This window comes from Gavialis gangeticus, unplaced genomic scaffold (assembly GCF_001723915.1).
Source record: "Gavialis gangeticus isolate Ggan-Ray unplaced genomic scaffold, GavGan_comp1, whole genome shotgun sequence".
NCBI lineage: Eukaryota > Metazoa > Chordata > Crocodylia > Gavialidae > Gavialis > Gavialis gangeticus.
The window spans coordinates 75,723,836-75,745,878 of record NW_017729024.1 but is presented as its reverse complement, the minus strand read 5'-3'; the positions used below and the strand labels follow the sequence as shown (position 1 = coordinate 75,745,878).

Here is a 22,043-nt window from a genome sequence, read left to right as displayed (position 1 = left end):
TAATTGTATGCCCCCCTCCCAATTTATAAAATAATTATTCAGGAAATGATAAATACTTGATCATGCTAATTTGGTACCATATACTGTGTAATAGCACTGCGCCAGGAAAGGTATCAGAACCCATTTTGCCGCAAGAGACAAATCTTCCTTGAGCTCCTTACTGCATAGAAATAATATGCCCCCTATCATATCCTGTTATGAGGTATAGCTTAATATCTCCTGTATACCCAGCCAGTTTGATTGGTTGGAATGTGGGACTGGAGGCATGGCACTACCTTCTACCTGCTCCTTCAGGGGAATATGAAGGAAGAAGACTGCTGAATGTGCAGTAAGATAGCAAATATCAAAGTTCTTTAGAAGAGAATCAGTGTAGGGGTTACTTTTCTGTCTTGTTTATGAAAGGGTCCAGCAATGTTTGCTTGTTCTCCTTTTGTCCAAGTTATTTTGCTCTCTTTTGTAAGATGCCCTGAGCCTCTCTTGGAAAGGGAAAGGTGTAAAGCTAGTTAACAAACAAACAGAGGGAAAGTTCTTTATTACCTACACAATTACTGCATAATCTTAAGACTAACATGATCTACGTTACAAAAGTAGATGTGTTAAAGGTGGAAGAGGATTGCATTTGGGCACTTAATACAGGGTTGGATAATTATTTTGGCTGGAAGGCTGCTTACTGAGTTTTGGCAAGCTGTGGAGGGCCGCATGGGTAGCCCCTCACCTTGACAGGTGCCCTGCCCCTGGTCACTATCTTGTGACCAGAAGTCCCGCCCCCTAACTCCCGACCTTTGCCACCACGAGTCCCTCCCCTTGCCACCAGAAGTACTCCTTTCAGCAAGGTGTTTTGCCACCTGGGAACCAGAAAAATACCAAATTATAGTCTAAAAATCAAGCATCTACAACATTCATTAATTTGATTTCAAAAAATATTTTTGTCTTGATTTACATGTGCTTATGTAGTGTACATAGAGGGGATTGCACAATAGCTTAAAATGAAGTCTTACAGTTGTATATTGTGTGGAGGTGGGGGGTGGGTATAGGTTTGTGGGGAGTTGTGGGTATGTGGGGTATGGGGGAGGCTGTGGGTGTGTCTGTGTGGGGTTTGTGGGAGGTGGATAGATGTAAGGGTGTGGGGGTGGGAGCATGTGGATGTGTGTGTGGAAATGTGGGGTATGGGTAGCTATAGGGTTTGTGGGGGGTGTGCATGGGGGAAGGGTGGCTGGGGTGTGTGAGGGGGTGTGGGGGTCTGTATGTATGGCAGTGCAAGGGGGCTGTGGGTATATGTGTATGTTGAGGTGTGCATGTGGGACTCGCTGTATGAACCAACACACACACACTGTCTCTCCCTCATTGCTCTCTCTCTCTTTCCCTCTTCCCCTGTCTCATTGCCTGCATGCATGCACACACACATGCCCCTGCTCCTGCTTCTGGCCCCAGAGTACTGGTGTGGGCCCCATGCTCCCTTAGTCCAATGATACAGCCAGGAGCCACGTGGTGCCAGAACAGCTGGTGGGCTGGCAGGGAAGCGGCGAAAGTGGCCACAGGCAGGGGGAGGGAAAGCAAGCAGGCACGCAGGAGCACAGCGACAGCTGGGCAGGAGTGCAGGGCCTGCGCCAGTGTCCTGGTCCAGAGCAGGGCAGCAGGAGCACAGGGTCTGGGCTGGCAGGGGCTCTATGGAGCTGGGCTGGCTCCCCTCTCTCCCTGCTGGTGCAGCCTGGCCCATCTCTACAGACCCCTGCTGGCCTGGCCCTGCACTTCTGCTGCGCCGCACTGGCCCCATGACACTGGTGCAGGCCCTGTGCTCCTGCCCACTGTTGCTGCACACACGCTTGCTCCACCCTGCCTGTAGCTGCCATTTACCTGATTTCCTGCCCCCTACTGGCCGCTCCAGCACCACGTGGCTCCTAGCTGCATGACTGTGACTGCAGGACTCAGCAGAAGCTGGCTTGGCCCTGAGGACTGGGCAATGGCACATGGTCCTCCCTTGCTTCTCCCTCCTCCCCACTCTTACCTGAGTTTCCCACTCTAGTGCAAGGAGGCAGGAATAGCCCCATGGTCCCAAGCCAAAAGCCTCTGCTAGGCAGAGGCTTCCAGCTGGTCGGGGTAGGGGTTTGGGAGGCTGGGGGTGGGGTGAGGAAGGGCAGGCCTTGCTGTTGGGCTAGATAGATCTGGCCTGTGGGCTGTATTTTGCCCACCCCTGACCTAATAGGTGGACTAGGATTTGGCCCATGGAACATTTCAGAGAATCAGTCCACAGATTCAAATCACAACTTCTTTTGTTGATGTTTTTGTTGTTGTGATTGTTATTCTGGTTAACTGTAGCCAGATCCAGAAGAGCGTGGATGTTTGGTTCCCTGGGGACAAGTAGCAGCGGTGGCAGCTACTTGTCCCTGGGGAACGCTCACGCCACATGCGCTTTGGTCTCAACTAGTTACCCTAGGAGCTCTGGGGGAAGCTGGCTCCAGAAGCCTTACCTGGGGACCTGGGGGCCTTCTGGGGATGTGGCAGTGGTAATCCTGCCAAGCGGAGCCTGGCTGGCAGCTGCAGCCTGGCTCCGCTTTTCAGTGGTGTGCACTGCCTGCGCGTGCGCTGTTCCAGTTTTTTTTCTGTAGGTTTTTTTGACCCCTGGATATCCAGAGGTCAAAAATCCTGTGTAAAAAAACCCTGGAGCAGTGCACGCATGGGCAGCATGACCTTTCAGCATGGAGAACAGCTGACTGTGCAGTATGTAGCGCTGCAGATGTGTTTACAGCTCCACATACTGCACAGCCACGCTCATCTGGACATGCCCTGCATATTTATTTAGGCCTGAATAAATACATTCTATTCATATAATGTTTTTGTCTTGTTCACAATTCCAGCACTTCCTTGTCATTTAGCCAACATCTAATTATGTTTGTATTTGCTCTTTTTGGTCACTGGTAAATGTAAGATCCTCCTATCATTTATCTCGGTAGGAGATCCTACATCAGAAATGTTATGGAAAATATTAATCTGTGATCTGTCTGTTGCTTTACTTTGCTTCACATGAATTATATCAAAGTATTTGTAATCATATACTGTATTTATTTACCTGATAATAATCCAGAACCCTAATCTGTTAAAATGTTACTCAATATCTTGCCAGGCATAAGTATAAATTCTCAAGTATAAATTCTTGAAGTCTGAAGAATGTACTTGTAGGCTGTATAGTCACTGTTGATCTTCTTGTCTGATACTATCATAGCTCATGTTAATATGGGCTAGACCAAAGTCCAGTGATTTGAATGGAAGTCTGTAAAATCGTATTCTTCCTGCACAGGCTTGGAAATGGCTGAACACTCTCACAATAATTGGTTTTAGATACAAATTTCTGCAGTCTTCCTGAGGTTTAAATTGACAGGGTATGGTACAGAAGCATCAGGATGCAATTCAGTTAGAAGCAGCAGCAGGAAATCAGAAACAATAGCCTGAGAAGGAAATGTAGGGTCTTAAGTACAAATATCAGAAAAGTTTCCTGTTACCACAAGATGGTGATCAGTCAGGAAACTGGCACTTTATGAGATTTGATGAGAAATTAATTCAGAGAGACTGTGGGATGGATCCAACAGACAATACAGAAGATATTTTAGTCACTGCATCTAGTTACAGGGACAAATAAATCCCTGAGATAAACGGTTTAATTTAAATATAATAACGAGAATAAATTATTACGTGAAAAATTATCATCTTGATACCCTAATGTAGACAAGGAAAAAGGGCAAGTGGTTTGCTATTTGAGTTAGAAAAGTAGGATTTTGAAAATACTTTTAAGACAAATGAAAGTGGTTAATTAAACTTTTTAAAACCCCAAAGAGTAGAATTTATGTTGTAAACAACTTTTAGAGTTTCCTGTTTTTATCAACATTTCAATAGTGAGTTGTATTCCCACATCATCAGGAAACTGTACTTCAGCATAATGACAGCCATCAGAGTGGGGAAAGCATTATTCAACAGCTACAGATATAAAAAAAACCTAGCCTATTTAGCTTACATCTTTTGAAATTTCATTTTTATTCAATATAGTCTCTTAGGGAAAAAAATCACTTAGCTTGTTGTTCAAAGGATCATCCCACCACCAAAATCCCATGCTGCAAGAAATGCTTCTAAGGATAAAAGAAGTACAGAATCATGTAATTACAAAAGAGAGACATGAATATGAAAACCACCATAACTGTACTGAACAATATTAGACAAATCTGAGGTAACTGTTTCAGCACCAAATACTGCCAAGTCTGGATAATTCAGCAAATGACAAACTGCTTCCATGATAAAACTTAAATGCTAAAATTATAATGCAAATAGGTATAGGGCCAAACACTAGAGAGCAATGAGTGTTCATGTGTGCACAGATATGTGTTCACACTTTAACCATGTTAACTGTATCATGAGCACGGAGAAACAGAAGGCAAGAGTGTTTGGATGGAAAGAAGGTGGGAGTTTATGACTGCAGACAAATCATGCCAACATACGTAATATGGAACAAAGAGAACAAGAACTAATTTCTTTATTCTACAGTTTTGATTCATTGATATAGGCCTCAAACTGGCTTGCAACTGCATGCGCACACGATTGCAGAGTCAATTATGGAAGCTTGTAATATACCGTGCAGCAGTATGTGTGTGTACCATTATGAGTAACACCTAAATTCTATCTGTGTACTGAAATATGGTTTATGCATGTAAATACCACCATTTATGTGCACAAGTGTTAATACAGAAAACATTTTACCCATGGCTGCACACTGACAGGACATCAAATTATGAACATCTGGCAGTGATGAAGTTAGGACCATATGCAGGACACAGCAGATGAGTAACATACCATTTTTACTTGAATAGAAGATGACCTGGTTAGAAGACAACCCCCTAATAATTAGATTCTATATCGGAAAATTTATAAATTATAATTTTCCAGGTACAGAATCTAATTATTGGAGATTTGCTTTGAATTTGTCCCCCCTCCCACCGCTACAACAGGGAAAATAAATCTGGGGAGTCAGGTAATCACTTTGCTCTTTGCTGCCCCCCAACTTTTTCCCCTGGCAGCCCCTTCCACCTCTCCTTACTCTCAGACCCTACTCTTCCTGAGCACATGGAAGTGAGAAGAAAACTGAAAACAATAATCTGAAATTAGCAATAACCAGAACAATTTGCATATAGTACCCATACATTTAGTTCATCCAAAATCGATGCATGTTACCTTTTTGAAACTGCTGCAAGTTTTAGCACAAGTACACCATAAACAATTCTGAGCAGCACTTTAACACCTACCTATATGAAGTACAAACTATGCATGACATTAGTCCAAAGCCAAAGACTCATGGTTTACCACACAGTTCATTGGGCTGGACCCCATGAGAGTCAACATGATTTCAAGCCTGGGGGTGACCCCATAGCTCAGCACTACTCAGTATGTCCGTGTACTCCAGATAACCCCCCAACAAAGTATTCATGTGCTAATTAGCCCCCACTCATGACTAGAACTGGGTGCTCTTGTCACAAGTTCTGGGATCCTCCAAAAATATATATGCAGATGAGGCACAGGGCAACCTTGTCAAGCGTCACCTCATGAAGGGCAGGGCCACACTAATCATATGTGCCAGGCTGAGAGAGAGTGCAACAGAGGGATTCTGGGTGAACTGTTTGTGGTCCCGTTTCATGTTTTTTGCCAGCCAAAACTCTTAGGGTAGAGGTGATATCTTTTATTAGACCAACTAGATAGTTGCAAAATAAATAAAAAAAATTAAAATCTTTATTTGCAAGCTTTTGGGCCCAAATGCCCTTCGTCACGCTTTCCCCCATACTTAAAACATATTCTGAGTAGCTATCTGTTTTATGCGGCATTCACACTACAAAGTATCACACCCCTTTCTATCTTTCTAATATAAGCAAATCAGGATATTTGTAGAGTAGGAAGTGGCCAACTGGCAGCACATGTGCCACAAGTGGCATGGGAGGCCTCTGTGTAATGTGGCAGAATGGGGATGGGACAGGCAGCTCAGCAGCAGCAAAGGCAGGGAGTACAGGAAAGGGAGCAGAAAGCAGAGTAGCAAGTCAGGAAGGGAGCATGGAGGAGGGAGCTGAAAGCAGAATAGCAGATTGGGCAAAGGAAAAATTTCATAGATTTCATAGACATTAGGGCTGGAAGGGACCTCGGAAGATCTTTGAGTCCAGCCCCCTGCCCCAGGGGCAGGAAGTCAGCAGGGGTCATAGGATCCCAGCAAGATAAGCATCCAAATTTCTCTTGAAGGCGTTCAGAGTAGGTGCTTGAACCACCTCCGGTGGCAGTCTATTTCAGACCTTGGGGGCTCGAACAGTAAAGAAGTTCTTCCTTATGCCCAGCCTGAAACGGTCCTGGAGGAGTTTGTGACTGTTCGACCTTGTCATCCTTTGGAGCGCTGTGGTGAACAGACATTCCCCCAGAACCTGATGAACACCCCTGATAAACTTATAGGTGGCCATCAGATCACCCCTGAGCCTGAGCTTTTCCAGGCTAAAGAGCCCCATGGCTGGCAGCGTGGTGTCGGGAGGGGTGGTTGCGGGGTGGCTGATCATGCGGATGGCTCTTCTCTGGACTCTCTCAAGCTTCTCCACATCCTTTTGAATTGTGGAGCCCAAAACTGGATGCAGTACTCCAGCTGCGGCCTCACCAAGGCCGAGTACAAGGGGAGAATGACGTATGCGCATGCGCGCACACACACACATCTTGCTATACCTCTACCAACCTGTCTTGTGAATGTTGTGGTGCACTTGACTATATATATAAATATTTTTGGGAAACCAAAAAAAAGTGGGGTAGGTTCCCACCCGCATCTGGGCCTTTGGGCTAAGATCAAGCATTTTTGGCACCAAAGGGAGGGCGTTGGTACTGGCTCTGGCCCTCCCAGTGCTGGTCTGGTATCATAATACCTCTAGGCCCAATGCCAGTTCCCTCCTGGGAGAGAAACTGCCTGTTTTGGTTTTTTTAGGGCCACACACACGCACACAAATTCCCATCAGCATGTTTGCCCAGTGTGGGCCATGTGTTCTACAGTCCTGCTTAGTATTGGCTGCATTTAACCAGCTTCTTAGTTGGTTTCCATTGCCGAGCACATGCTGCTTTTGGCAGCAGTTCAATGATAGACAATGTATTTAGGGAGGTTTCCTTACATGCGATTATAAGACGAGGCCAATATGGGTTGTGAGAGGGGAGGCAGAAGCACCCCCCAGTGTGGTCCAGACCCTGATCAGCGTGCCCAACACTTACCGCAGGAACAGAGACGGGTGGCAGCTGGGAAGAGACCTGAAATTGATACTGACACAGACACAGGCTCAGCAGTTTTGCAGCTGTCTGAACCTGCGTATCGGTGAGAACTGGGGGCATGGCTCCTGAGCAGTGCGAGCTGCTCAAAAGGCAGCCAGGGATCCAGCTGAGGGGGTGCCGAGGAGCAAGAAGCAGAATGCCAGCTGGGAGATGCCAGCTGCGGAGCTGGTAGGCTCCAACTCCAGCCGCCACAAGGAGGAACTGGGCACCTGCTGGAGGACCCAGATGGGTAAGGCAGAGGGCAGCCTTGGGGGCTGATGAGGGCAAGGGAGCCACACGGAGAGGCAGCAACCTCAAGGGACACTGCCGGGAACCAGAGGGGCTCTGACCAGAAGGAGCTCAGACGTTGTGGCTGGGGATGACTTCTCAAGCCCACAGGCATCCCCAGACAGCCCTGCAGTGGGCAGAGCACGGGGAATCATGAGCCCCCAGGAGGGACAAGTACACAAGGCCAGCTGGAGGGACCAGGACAACTGGACTACAGGTCAGCCAGGCCCCAGGGAGGTGATCCCAGAAGAGCTGGCAGAGGCTGGACGCAGGGCGGTTGCCTGTATCCATGTCTACTAAGATAAAGGGGATGGATGAGTCTCCCCGAAGGGACTGAGGGCCCAGAGAGAGGGAATCTCAGGAGCCCACTGGCAGAAGCTGGTCATTTTCAGCTGAGTTTCTTCAGTTACAGTTTGGCCCCTGATGTGGCAGGTTTAGTTTCTCAGGAGAGGGAAAGCCAACTTGAAGATGAGGGATGGATCCCTGAAGATTGATGGCCAGGAAGATCCGATCTTTTCAAGGTGGGCAGTGTGGGAAGACCTGAGAGGAGCAGCATCTACCCAGGCCGAGGACATGGTAAGGGTGAGGTAAAGGGGAGGTTTGGAGCCTCACGAAGAAACCCACAGGGTTGAGACTCCTCCACGCCCCTGACAGGGAACTGTCTCCCCAACAATAACACCAAAGATGTGGCAGGCGGGAAAAGTGATGAAGCCCAGTTAATTTATTAGTTATCAAAAACATAATTAGTCAGTGACAAAGTGTATAGTTATAATCCTTGGTCTGCTGAAGTTCTGGAGTCTTTACACAGAACAAGATCAACATGCCTAACTAATGCCTCCCTATCTATAGTATGCTCAACCAATTAATCAATAAGATTATTAATAAATCATCAGACCAGTTTCGTATCTAATACTGAATAAAGGATTCCAAAAATTCAACAAGCATAAGGACAAAAGCATCTTGTATTAGCTAAGGCATCATACAAAGTTCATTCTAGTTCATTCTTGCTGGGCATAAAAGGGATCATCCATATAGTTCTTTCTTTCTGGTCTACTTTTACTCACAATACCAAGTGTTTAGCTTTGGCACCAGGTAAGCATTAATATGCTGGGAGTTTTGCAACCAGAGTTCTAATTTTTACAATTTCGCTTAAATACTGGAACATCCTTATCCTTATTGATATATAAAAATTAATACTAATCTGTGAATGTATGGGACATGAGCTAATAATCATAAACAACACATAGCATAATAGATCAACCACTGTCAATAGAGAAGAACACTTGGGACCTGTCTATGTAACAGTTCCTTGTGTGACATAAAACTGCTTTAAACATTAATCTGAATTTCTGCTAAATATGTTGTATTTTTATGCTATCAGAGAACTGATTTTTTAAAATTATATCCTTCTCACAAGGCAGCAAAGAAGAAACTGTAGGAAAACATTTGGCCTGAGACCATATGCATATATAGACTAGTAAACAACCCAGTACTAAGAATAGAGTTAAAAAACAGTTCTAGGATAATAGGTAATGAATCTGAAACTGGACCTTCTACAAAACACAGACACTTCCATGGGCAAATCCAATATCATGGTGAGGAGGGGTGCAGCCACACCTTTTTTGTCTGTGGTGCATGTGTAGTGAGCTCTCTGAGGTCACCAGCATGTCACCGGGGCTCCCATAGGCACTTTGCAGGTGCCGTGAGCTCTTTGAGTTCACCAGCTTATTGCCGTAGGCTCTGGCTGGAGCCCCTGCTTTCCCATGGCTCTGGAGCAGTAGCTTTGACAGAGCCCAGGGGCTGTGTGTCACAACCACTCATCCCCTCTCTTTCCCTGCTGATAAACTGGATGAGGGAGGCAAGAAGAGAGGAACTACAAACTCCAGAGCTGATTGAAAACAGAAACTCCAGGTAGACTGCTGCTCACAGCACAGAGAGCTCACAGCACGTACAGAGCTCTGGTAGAAGCTGTGCTGGATCACAGTAAGGAGCTGCATCCACAGCTGAAGATGGTCACCACAATCGTAGATCTACTCATGGATTCATGCTTGCCATTGGTATTTCCTAGTAGCTAGCTCCAGGTACTCTGAATGGCCTTTTGGAAGAACCTAACTCTCTCCATATCCTGTATATGGAACAGAGATGCTCAATTCTGTCTAATTCTGCTTTCCTGGGGCCTGGCACCTAGTTTTTAGGCACTGCAAAACCTAAGTGGCAACACCTAAATGACCAATCTGGCCTTCAAGAAATAAGCTGTTTATGTACTTTCAAAAATTGCATTATGGTGCCAATCTACATCCTTAGGTGCTTAAATGTCTTTGAAAATCTGGCCTTGAGTCTTTCTGTACCTGTTTCTCATCTGTAAACTACAGATACAGTGATTCCTGACTTGACAAACGTGATGTGACAAGAGGTACATTGAAGATTGTTCAAATACTATTAAAATGGGCATGAAAGATGGAATTTATAGAAGTCAGGTGGAATACATCTCTTCCTAAGAACAATTTCTAAACTATTCTAGTACTGATAGGAATAGTAGCAGGTGTGACTGGGATGTCAAGAAAACACATTTCTTTATCTCTGATTTAGGTGAATGAGCAATGAATCAATCAATCCTCTTTCACTTTGAAAATATTACTCCTCTGTGCTTTTAAACAGTGGATTCTTGAAAGCATAGATTCAAACTCTGGTTTCAACTGCCAGCTATAAAAACCTGAGCTGATGCTATCTTACATGTCACCACAAAGACCCAGACTCAAACTGGTGCATGAGTGACAGCAACATTCAATACATGCCTGTATTATGTGCCTGAAGCATGGAATGACCAGGATGTCCTGGGAAAACCTGAGTTTCCTGGAGGAATAAGTTGTAACCTCATAATAAAAGCTTTTGAACAGAAATAATTGTGCCCTAGCACAGAAAATGCAACCTCTCTTGCCCCAAGAAGTTCATGGAAATTATAGAAAATTAGGTTTGGAAGGGAGAGTGGGGGGCAAGTTCTTTCAGACTAGAAGGCAGTTTTTCCCCTGTGACAGCTGCTTGTTTGGACACAGTACCCCTGAGGCCATTACCTCCAGGCTATCTTTCTTGTCTACAGCAGCAGTCAGCAACCTTTTTTGGGCTATGGGGTACAGTGACCCAGTTTGGGTCAGAGATGGGCAGGCAGGCACTAGGAACCAGCCACTGCTGCTGCTTTTCCTGAGCACCTGCAGACAGTACTTTTCCCTGTAATGGCAGAAGAATACAACTGCTGCTGAAGCCCTTGCCACAAAATGCTACTATAGCTACATATCCATGATCCAGATCTGGCCCACAGGCCATGGATTGCTGACCCTTGGTCTACAGCAAAGGAATGGGCAACTCAGCCCAGCTAGGGCTAATCCTCATCTGGGGTGCACTGTCAGAGCTCCACTAACTCCAAGTAAACTACTGTAGTTTACAAAAGTGAGGGGATCTGGCCTGTGGTCTTCCAAATGAAGAGTATGCTTTTTGTAGTAGAACACAATCATACTTTTCCACAAAAGCCTGACAACTGAATATAGTGCACTTCAGTCTGGACAGAAATGAGCCTCTAAAATCTGGAGAGATGTGTGTTTCAGTTATAACAAACTCAGAAAAATGCATTGTGCTGTGCAGAAAGCACATTATTTAAATGACATTAAGATAAGAATCATAATAGATCAGAAAGCTGCATGAAGTGAATAAAGGCCAGATAATATGAAGTATATGCAAGCAAAAAAACAATTCTCACCTCTTAACGCCTGTGAACAGATTTGCAAACAATACTAGTCAGAGACAATACTAGTCCAATCATTTACATTTATTTTCACAACTGGCTATTACATTAGCCCCACTGCTTAGTGAAGGATCTTTTGCTCTTTGTGAATCATCACGCTGCAATTCCAATCCAAACCACCTTCTTGCACCATCAATTGCATATGAGAGGGGTCAATGAATGCCAGCCATTCCTATCCTTTCATTTTTCAAGTTCTTGATTTGTAAAGATGTGGCTTCAGTCATTATTCTGTTGTGTCCCTTGTGTCCATCTGGGTCAACATCCCTCTTTTTTTCCCCAGAGGTCACCTGGCATATTTAAGGAGTCTGTTCTCTGGCATTCTCAAAAAGCATCCAAATAAAGTTCTGAGCTGTCTGCACACATGTGGATAGCCATGCATGTTCCATGATCTCATAATTTTTTATTCTATCAAATTACTTTAGTCTGCACTTCTGGCACTGGCATCTACAGAGTGCAACTAGCAGGCCATTACGTGATTTCTTAGATGCCTTCTCAGAAAGTCCAGCAGACTTCAGTAGCCCATATTCATGGACAGTGGGAGAGGTTAATGGAAGTGGAATGGAAGATTTTGGCAGAATTCCAGCTCTATAATTAATCTAGATTTTAATTTGTATATTCTCACTGCCCTGTTCTTAGCTTAGTGGTTTCTTTGCCATGTCACTATGTCCTAAAGCCAATGGACAATTCTGGATGTGAAAGGTACCAGTCAATTCAGTTCATGAATGGACATATACAGAAACAAATATACCTACTACATTCCTTTCCCATGTACTGCTGAGTGCAGTAGTGATGGACAATTTCATTCATACATATGACATTAGATTTATAACATGGGACTGGAATGGACCTTCTAGATCACTGAGTACAGCCACTTATCACAGGCACCATATCATATAAATCCTTACATACATTGATCAGACTCCATCTTGTGTGGTTTTTTTGCATGCACTTGGGATTTTTGCCCTGACCATTCCTTTGGAAGGCTGTTCCTGAATTTTGATTCTCAACCAGCTGCTAACTTTCTTCTAATTTACAGCTTTGTTCATGGCCAGTTTGTTCATGGCCAGTTTATACAGATTTGTTCTGATGACAACATAAGCTTTTATCTTAAATAATTTTCCTTGCAGACCTTCACTGATGTAGTTCTACAAAACAATGATGTCCCCTTCCAGTCTTTGTTTTGCTAGATCATACAAACTAAGCTCCTTTAGTTTCCTCTCAAAAACAAGTCCCCCATTTCCCTAATAAACCCTAGTTCCTAGTCCCTGTCCTAGTGCCTGTCTTATCTGCACCTGGGCTCAACTGTAGTCAGCACCTCTCTCTGTCATGTCTGCATCCATTATGCATCATCTTCCCTCTGAGATCTGCCATTGCTGAACAATCATCACTAATTTGATGAAAACAGATCTTCCTTACCATTTGAAACCTCTGCAACAACAACACAGCCATAAGTAAGAACAACTTATCCACAAGTACTTGAGTCATGGCTTGGCATCTACTAGCATGGACAGAAGAAGCAGCAATCCATAAATACTTCATTAAAAATACTGGCAGGAAATCAAGCATTTCTTGCTGGGGGCTCAGAAAGGACAGATAAAGTTTTCCTATAATACACTGTAAACCAATACCTAGAATGACACAAGGCTGGATAGTACTGGAGTGATGTTGTAGCAGAAATGATCCAGCAAAAATGTGAGAGGCAATTTTTTTAACCCTTTATCAGGCTAACTACATTGCTGGGAAGGAAATAGGTTTTGAATCTAAGTACCCTAACTCAGATCTCAAAAAAATCTTGTATCTTAAAAGGTAGTGAGGCATCAAGAACTGTTCCCCTAGAATTTCTAGCACTGGATGAATGGGCAATCAGTGTGAATATCTCTATTCGGGTATGTGGCTCTATGTTGGAGATGCTCAAAGACCGGTCTGGCAAGTATGAGTGTCTTCCCCCCACCATACACTTTGCAGTGTAGATATACCTTATTATCAGTACTTCAGAGGGGGGCACCTCAGAATTCAGCCTTATCTTTGACTGAGTGGCAGAGTCACTTCTTTCCCACAACTGGATCCTTGGTTTAAAAACCCCCTAATATACTACTCCAGCCCTTTTACTCATGAAGGGTGACTATGGTGAACATGTGAACCTTGCTGATGAAGCCAACACCACAAATCATATAAGAAACATGCCTATTTGTATTTCTCAGGTGTCTAGTATTTTTAAAATAAAGTATGTTTTACGAAAGCAAGAAAAGCATGTTATCTATTATTGTGAGGCTGCCCGATAATATCTACCATTTTAACTAGGTAAATTTCAACTAGTTGCATTTTATCCCTTTGGCAGTACTGGTGTTCTAGAAAAAAGGGTCACAGATTGATAACAGACTATCCTAGCTGAAAACAGGACAACTGTGGCACAGAGCAAAAATACAGGGAACCTCAAAGGAAAGGATGATGGATCTCCTTCAGTTCTTTAATTGCTTTGCCATAGCTTCCTCAGTTAAAGAAAGGACTTTAACTTAACATTTTTCAGCTTCCAGTGATATAAGTTATAATTTGATTGCTTTGTAAAATCTATCTAATTTTGGTTTGGCAATTTTTTGGCAAATAAAATTCACATGGCTTTCCAACCTCTTTTCTAGATTCTCCTTGAATTTGGGGTTTTTAAAAGCCCAGAAAGTCAACATAAATTTGGGGAAGGCCAGTGACTTGGGTAGTTAAATCCAGCAAAAAGTCAGCAAGTTTCTTCAGTTTTACTATGACATTAAGAAGGTGTTGTAATTTTTAGTAATGAAGGTCTATTAATGGATCGTGAGTTCAGTCAAAACTCTTTACAATACTCAATATACAGTATTCATCTATTTGCTGTTTTTAGAATTTGGGGATAGCAAAAAGATATGGTCAAAAATGGTTCAAATCCAGAAACCAAGAGATAAATAAGTTTATAATGATAATATTGTGAGATTATACATTTAATAAACATAGTAAATATATAGTTATAGTAAATGTAACCTATAATATTTTGCACAATATAGCAATGATTTTTCATAATATAGCTGTAAACGTTGTATATAAAAAGGAAAGTGTGGATCTTATTATACTACTCTTGCAACATATCGTAAATATATTATACCCAAATACTATACTTTATTAACTCAGATTAAAGGTGAAAGACTGCATATCCCCCAGTACAGACTTCCAAATGCAATAAAATAAGTACAAGACTCATTTAGCTCTGTACCCACACTCCACTCATCAGTCTCCCATCTCAGCCTCAGCTATTTCCTTTCTATTACCCTAAGTCCAAGCCTTCCCCCTCATTTTGATGGATACCAAAATGGGCACCCCTGGATTGTTACCAATGTGCTTTAACTATAATATAATAAGTATTATAATACTTGAATACTATCCTACTTGGAATTGAAGAAAACATACATTTATGATTATATATGCATGTAATGCTACAACTTTATTGAATAATTAACTGTTTTACTAATTTAGGACTTTGAATAATAAATTACATTTTATGTTATGGGAACACATGGTACTTTTCTTTTTTTAAATCTGCATGCTCTTCCTTTCAGTTCTGTTCTCTTTCCAGGGAACATTTTGTTCTGGGTATCTTCTACAGCTGGACAAACTATACATAAGGAAAAATTTACTCAGGCATTTCAGCTCTTTTTTCTGTTGACGAACAAACCCCAAAAGGATCTTGCTTAATCAGAACTTGTTACTGACAACTGTTTGAATCATTTGTGCAAACAAAACTATATATATTATCATGCAGTTGAAGTACTACTATGTTCTAAACATTTGTGTGTCATGAAAGTTGCATATGAACATTTCCATTGGCTAAATGAATGGCAAAACAGTAGAAACATACGAAGTCAGATTGATTCCACAGTTATGGAAAAAACAAGCTGCCAAATACATTTCCCCACATTTTGGCCAGCTGTAGTGATTTTTACCAGATAACTACATCAACAAAATGATCCATAGCCTAGTATCCCTTGAAACATATCTCTGAAAATGTCTGGCAGCTTCTCTTCACTAACAAAGGCACTAATATAAAGAATTTTCCTGTAATAATCAACATTTAAATCTTTAAAAGCAATATTTTATTGCACTTATTACAATTATTTATACTTCTGCTGCTGCAAAATGTCATTTTTTTTACTGAAAGCAACTCTGCTCAGAAAACTAATTTCTTTTGCAAGGCTAAAATTGCAGTACTTTGGCCTCCATTTTACACTTCACTGATATTAGAAAGAAAAATCAATGTGATCAATTTACAGGCTCCTGGATGAATATTTATTGAGTTGAAAAGAACTGCTTTGAAAAAGAGGGAGCACATAAAACTGATGCAAACATATTGCTTTGCTTCGTTTATGCAAAAAAGTGTAGAAACAACTCTCTAAGAAGAGCCAGATTCTTTCTCCTGGAAATAAATCCTGCCTCCATTGTAGTCAATGGCAAAACTCCAGTTGGCTTCTAATGGAGCCACAATTTCAGTCACAGTGAATAGCTGTATGTTGTATAAGAATCTGTGAATTCTTGAGCAATTGTAATGACCATCATATTTTTTTCATATTCATATCTATTTTCGTTCTCTGCTTTCCTTTATTATTCTGTCACTCAGGCACCTTTTATTTTGGAGAACAAATGAGATCATTTCTACAGAGCCTGCTGCCCTCAATATCTGACAAGTAGAAGAGCAATTAGCTTATCCTTGTGGGATTAAACACATCACCTTTCCAATATGGTTTGAAACATTTAATAAGTGATGGAGGATCTGAAGGTACGATACAGAAAATTATATTGAAAACGGAGTTTCCACCAAAACTCTTGGACATTTTTAGGAAAACAAAAGCAATGCATTCATTAGCTCACCCTATTTTCTACAGAACCAGTAAGAATTCTAGACTTGCATATTGCTTTTGTTTCACCTAAAATCTATAAACACACAGAAAATGTAGTTAAGTTGGAAATTAAAATTTCTGCCTATCGACTTTGTGCCCTTTTCAGAGAAAGAAAGGACAATTCCAAAACCTCAAATGTTGGCAATGTGAGAAATATTGAGTATTAAGCCCCCTACCAGGCCTCTCACAGGGTATCAGTGATACAACAAGCAAAATGCAAAACCAGTAAATACAGTTGACTGTTTGGGTTTTTTTTGCTTACCACCATCAAAACTATCCCCCATGGGGATTTCTCTGTCCCGCCAATATCTCAACATCCAACACAGTTCCAAACAATAATTTCAACTCCTGGACACCCATGGACCATCACAATGCTTGGTGAAGCATCATGGATTCAGGGAAGAAATCCAGCCAGTTGGCAGAGGTCACATCAAACAAAAAATAAGCATGAGGGAAAAAAGTGCTACTGGGATCTTCCTTTGGGCAGGAGTGATGTAACATAGGAACTTTCTCTTTAACCCTTAATTCACTGTTTTTCTAAAGTTGGTTGCTTTGCCTTTTTGTTATAAACACTATTGCGCTTATAAAGGGGAACCTTATTTCCACCAAGCAATTAGCCAGCTACCCAATTGTTGGGAAGGCCATCCCTCCTTCTCTTTCTCCCTTTCCTACTTGAACCCTCAAACAACTGTGAGCTTAAGCAGAGACTGCAGTGATCTCACTATTATTATTACTCACACATTCTTCTGTGAAGCCAGATATAAAGTCTAATAAGGTATTAGTTTAAATAATGTTCTTGAACTCTGTACTGCCCAGTCCAATGATACAAATTTTATGTAGACCGTGCTCCTAGATTTTTTTTTCAGTACGTGAAAGCATTAATGAAAATTGAAATTTTAAAGGCATGCAGTATAAGGGGAAGAGGGATATATTTTAGGGCCCAGTTGATGAAGTTACTTGAAATTTGCATCACAGCTTAGGCTCTGATACTCCCTAAACACCTGCTTTAGACTACTTTATGGACATGCAGTTTGCAGTCTTGAAAATTTATTTTTAACTAGACATGCTGATGCAATCTATATTAATCACTTTTTCACATCATAATCTACACTGGATGCATTCTCTCTTTTGAGGACTCCTTTAAGGTTGTGCATGATTTGCTTAAAGGCTCTTACATACGTGTTAGAATAGGTGAAAGGTCACTCTCAGGCAGTGACTGCAAATTAAGCAAGAGGTCTTTTTTGTAATCTTTCTGCAGAAACTCTAACTGAAGTATCGCTAATATATTATGCAACCTGGCAGATTATTTTTTTTCCCATTAGCCTCTGTTTTTAGTGGAAGGGCAATGTATCTTTCACATAAGACAAAATTCTAAAGAAATGACCCTGATGTAGTTTGCAAGTTCAATAAAAATGCCAGTGATCTTCTACCATTTTCAGGCACACATGAGGTTATAGGTTTTTGAGAATAGATAATGACAAAGGATATTCATTCAATTATAGCAGATGGACAATAGCATGAAACAGACTAGTGTCACCCAAGGTCATTTCTGCCTTTTAAGGTATCAATACTTTTGAGGGATCGAGAGAAAAATAATTACAGAACTAAATTCACACAGATCAGCTATAGTGAGATTCTGCTATTTCCACACCTGCATACTTAGTCCACACTGGTAAAAGATAATTATAAACTGAGCCTAATGTATTAGTTAATACTTACAGCCACTGCTTCCAAGATTTGTTTAACAGCATCTGCAGCGTCTCGCTCACTGTAATATCCTTTTTCTACAATCCTACAAAGAAACCAGGAGAAGCTTCTCAGACTCAGTGAATTAAGGTATACATGCAATGTAGATAGATGTTTCATAAAAAAATTAACCAGAAAGTAAATCAACTTTGAAAATATCTGGGCAACTGTGATGCTCCCTGTAAAATAAAACATCCAGTTTCAAATGATTAAAGCTAGATTTACTTTGCTCTACATTATCTGTGATACTTTAAGTTAAGATAAAAATATGTGTTTAAAATACCAGTTTGGTGCTGAAGAAATGGCAAGATAGTGACTAGAGAAAAGACTGACAAATTATAAAAAGCTCAAATGAAACATATTTGCATGTTAAAGAATAATAAAAATAAGCCAATTAGGGCTACTCAAATCAGCTAGGCAATATTTTGAAACCACTTTCCCATGTTTCAGTCATTCATTTCAAGATGGTGCGGCACAGTTTTGCATTTTTCCACTAATAGCTCACCCTTGCTGCCAAGAAGAATGTGCACTGGGACCTTCTGGAAGAATATAAATTAAACATATAAAACAGGGTGTGTTTACATGAGACATTTAATGTTCAGCAGATTAATTAGTTGTGCAGTAAACATAATGTATGCCTCTAGTAGGCTGGAGTAAATGAATTAAATTTGCAGCAGGATAGTACTTGTAAATACAAGTACTATCCTGCTGCAGAGCTTTTTACTCTGCAGCAGTGCACCTGTAAATGCTGCCCTGGCTGTCTGGGGCATGACGGCCCCAGCCAGCTAGCCCTGCTCTGAAGCACCCTTGTGCCCCAGCCCCTCCCTCTGCACCACATTGAGCCAGGTGGAGCAGCTCTGCATTGGCAGGCTGATCCCCCTGGCCCATTGCCAGCTGAGGTCTGCTCTGACCTAGCTTAATGTGCTGTGGTCCCAGGCACATGTTCAAACAACAAGCCTGGGAGCAATAAACTTCAGAATTTATTCATGAGCATTAACTGCATGTGTAGAAGCACCCACATAAACATAGTTGATAAGAACATTAAATGCCAATTTTCAAGTGTATCACCTATTTGTTTAATAAATGTACTTCAAATTCAAATTTCAGTCAAAAGTACAGAGTTCATATAAAACATATATTAATATAAAGAATACAATAATATATAAACAGTATGCCAAAGAAAAAATAGGATTATGACACTTAACCCTTATTATGGAAACAGAAAATTAGGGTTGGAAGGGACCTCAGGAGGTCATCTAATCCAACCCCCTGCTCAAAACAGGACCATCCCCAATGATCATTGGTAGCAAGGGCACACTGGTGGCTCATATTCAGCATATCATCCACTGTAACAGTCAGGTTTTTTTCTGCAGAACTGCTACCCAGTAAGTCAGCCCCCAGCCTGAACTGGTGCATGGGACTGTTCTGTCCTAGGTGCAGGACTTTGTACTTGTCTTTGTTGAACCACATGAGATTTGTTTTGGCTCAATCCTCCAATTTGTCTAGGTCACTATGAATCCTAGTCCTACCCTCCAGCTTATCTACTACTCCCCCAAGTTTGGGTGTCATCTGCAAACTTGCCGAGGGTGCACTCTATGCCATCTTCCAGGTCATTGATGAAGACATTGAACAAAACTGGCCCCAGGAGCAACCCCTAGGGCACTCCACTTGATACCAGCTGCCAACTAGACATTGAGTCATTGATTACTACGCTCTAAGCCTGATGTTCAGGCAGTTTTGTATCCACCTTACAGTCCATTCATTCAGCCCATACGTACTTAGCTTGCTTGGGACAATTTTGTGGGAGACAGTATCAAAAGCCTTGCTAAAATCAAGGTACAACACATCCACTGGTTTCCCCACATCCACAGAGCCAGTCATCTCATCATAGAAAGCAATCAGGTTGGTTAGGCATGACTTGCCCCTGGTGAATCCATGCAGACTATTCCTAATTACTTTCTTTTCCTCCTCCAAGTACTTAGAAATGGTTCCTTGAGGAATATCTCCATGAGTTTTCCAGGCACTGAGGTGAAGCTGATCGGTCTGTAGTTCCCTGGATCCTCCTTTTCCCTTTCTTAAATATGGGCACTATGTTTGCCCTTTTCCAATCATTTGGGACCTCTCCTGATCATCATGAGTTTTTGAAGATGATGGTCAATGGCTCTACAATCACATCAGCCAATTCTCTAAGCATTGGGTGCAACCCATCTGGCCTCATGGATTTGTATATGTCCAGCTTTTCTAAGTAGTCCCTAACCTGTTCTTTCACCACCAAGGGCTGCTCACCTCCTCCCCAAACTGTGCTGATGCAGTAGTCTGGGAGCTGACCTTGCCTGTGAAGACTGAGGCAAAAAAGGCATTGAGAACTTCAGCCTTTTCTGCTCCTCCTCCATTCAGTAATGAACCCACACTTTCCCTGATCCTCCTCTTCCCACCAACATACCTGTAGAAAACCTTCCTGTTATCCTTCACATTCCTTGCTAGTTGTAACTCTAACTGTGCTTTGGCTTTCCTGATTCATCCATGCATGCCCTAGCAATGCTCTTATATTCTTCCCTAATTATTTGTCCAAGTTTCCACTTCTTATAACCTTCCTTCTTGTGATTAAGTTTACTGAAGCATTCCCTGCTAAGCCAAACTGGTCTTCTGCTGTACTTGCTAGTCTTCCTGCACCTTAGGATGGTTTATTCCTGCACTCTCAGCAAAGCTTCTTTAAAGTACAGCCAGCTCTCCTGGACTCACTCTCCCCCTCAGACTGGCCTCCTAGAAGATCCTGCCCATGAGTTTCCTGAGTGAGCTGAAGTCTGCTTTTCTGAGGTCTGGGGTCCTTACTCTGGTGCTCTCTGTCCTTTCTTTTTCTTAGGATCCTGAACTCAATCATCTTGTGGTCACTGCTGCCCAAGTTGCCATCCACTACTACTTTTCCTACCAATTCATCCCTGTTTGTGAGCAGCAGATCCAGAAGAGCATGGCCCCTAGTTGGCCATTCCAGCACTTGCACTAGGAAGTTGTCCCCAGTACTCTCCAACAACTTCCTGGATTACCTGTGCCCTACTGTATTGCCCTCCCAACAGATATCAGGGTGACTGAAGTCCCCCATGAGAACCTGGGCCTGTGATTGGGAAACTTCCACTAGCTGTTTGAAGAAAGCCTCATCCACCACTACCTATTAGTCTGGTGGTCTATAGCAAACCAACACTATGACATCACCCTTGTTGTTCTTCCCTCTGACCCTAACCCAAAGACTCTCAACAGGCCTATCTTCAGCTTCATACTGGAGATCTGAGCAATCATGTGGCTCTTTTACCTAAAGTGCAACTCCTCCTCCTTGTCTCCCCTGCTCGTCCTTTCTGAACAGATTGAACTCTTCCATGATAGTGCTCCAGTCATGCAAGCTATTAGGGCTGTGAGAAGCTTCAGTTGCTGATTCGGTTCATTGGAGAGTTGGCCCGATTCAGTGGCTGAATCTCCAAATCCAAATCAAATCAGGAGATCCTTTAATCTCTCCAAATCTAATAGGAACCCTCCAAATTGATTCAGACAGATTCAGAAAGATTTGATGATTTGGACATAGACACAGATTTAAATGTTTTTTCTACATATTTCAAGGTACCAGGTAGCTTGTGAATGCTGAGATGCTGGGTTAGATGGAGTGTCCCACGGGAGTGCAGGGGGGTCCTCAGCGCACTTGGCAGCAAGCCCAGAAGTGGACCAGAAGCACTTCTGGTCCACTTCCAGGTCTGCTGGGGAGCACACTGGGGAGTCCCCCTGTGCCCCCCTAGCTCAGTGACTGGTGCCTCCTGGATCTGGGGGGGGCATGCAGGGTGCCCCTGCGGCTGATCGTGTGCTTTGCGGTGGACCTGGAAGTGGATTGGTACTAAATCGTGGTGTGAAGTGCACACTCCAGAGGGTAGGGAATGATAGCAGGCAGACCTGGACAGGTTAGAAAAGTGGCCAGTACACAACAGTACACAGTAGGATGCAGTACAACAAGGACAAGTGCA

At 42.5% G+C, this 22,043-nt stretch overlaps 1 protein-coding gene across 1 annotated transcript in view; it reads right to left on the bottom strand.

Moving 5' to 3' along the window:
• Positions 1-22,043, bottom strand: part of CAMK4 (calcium/calmodulin dependent protein kinase IV) — a 259,172-nt gene that overhangs the window by 167,896 nt on the left and 69,233 nt on the right. The window contains exon 5 of the mRNA XM_019518220.1: positions 18,013-18,085. Within this exon, the coding sequence (XP_019373765.1) occupies positions 18,013-18,085 (73 nt within the window). The remainder of the gene's footprint in view (positions 1-18,012; positions 18,086-22,043) is intronic.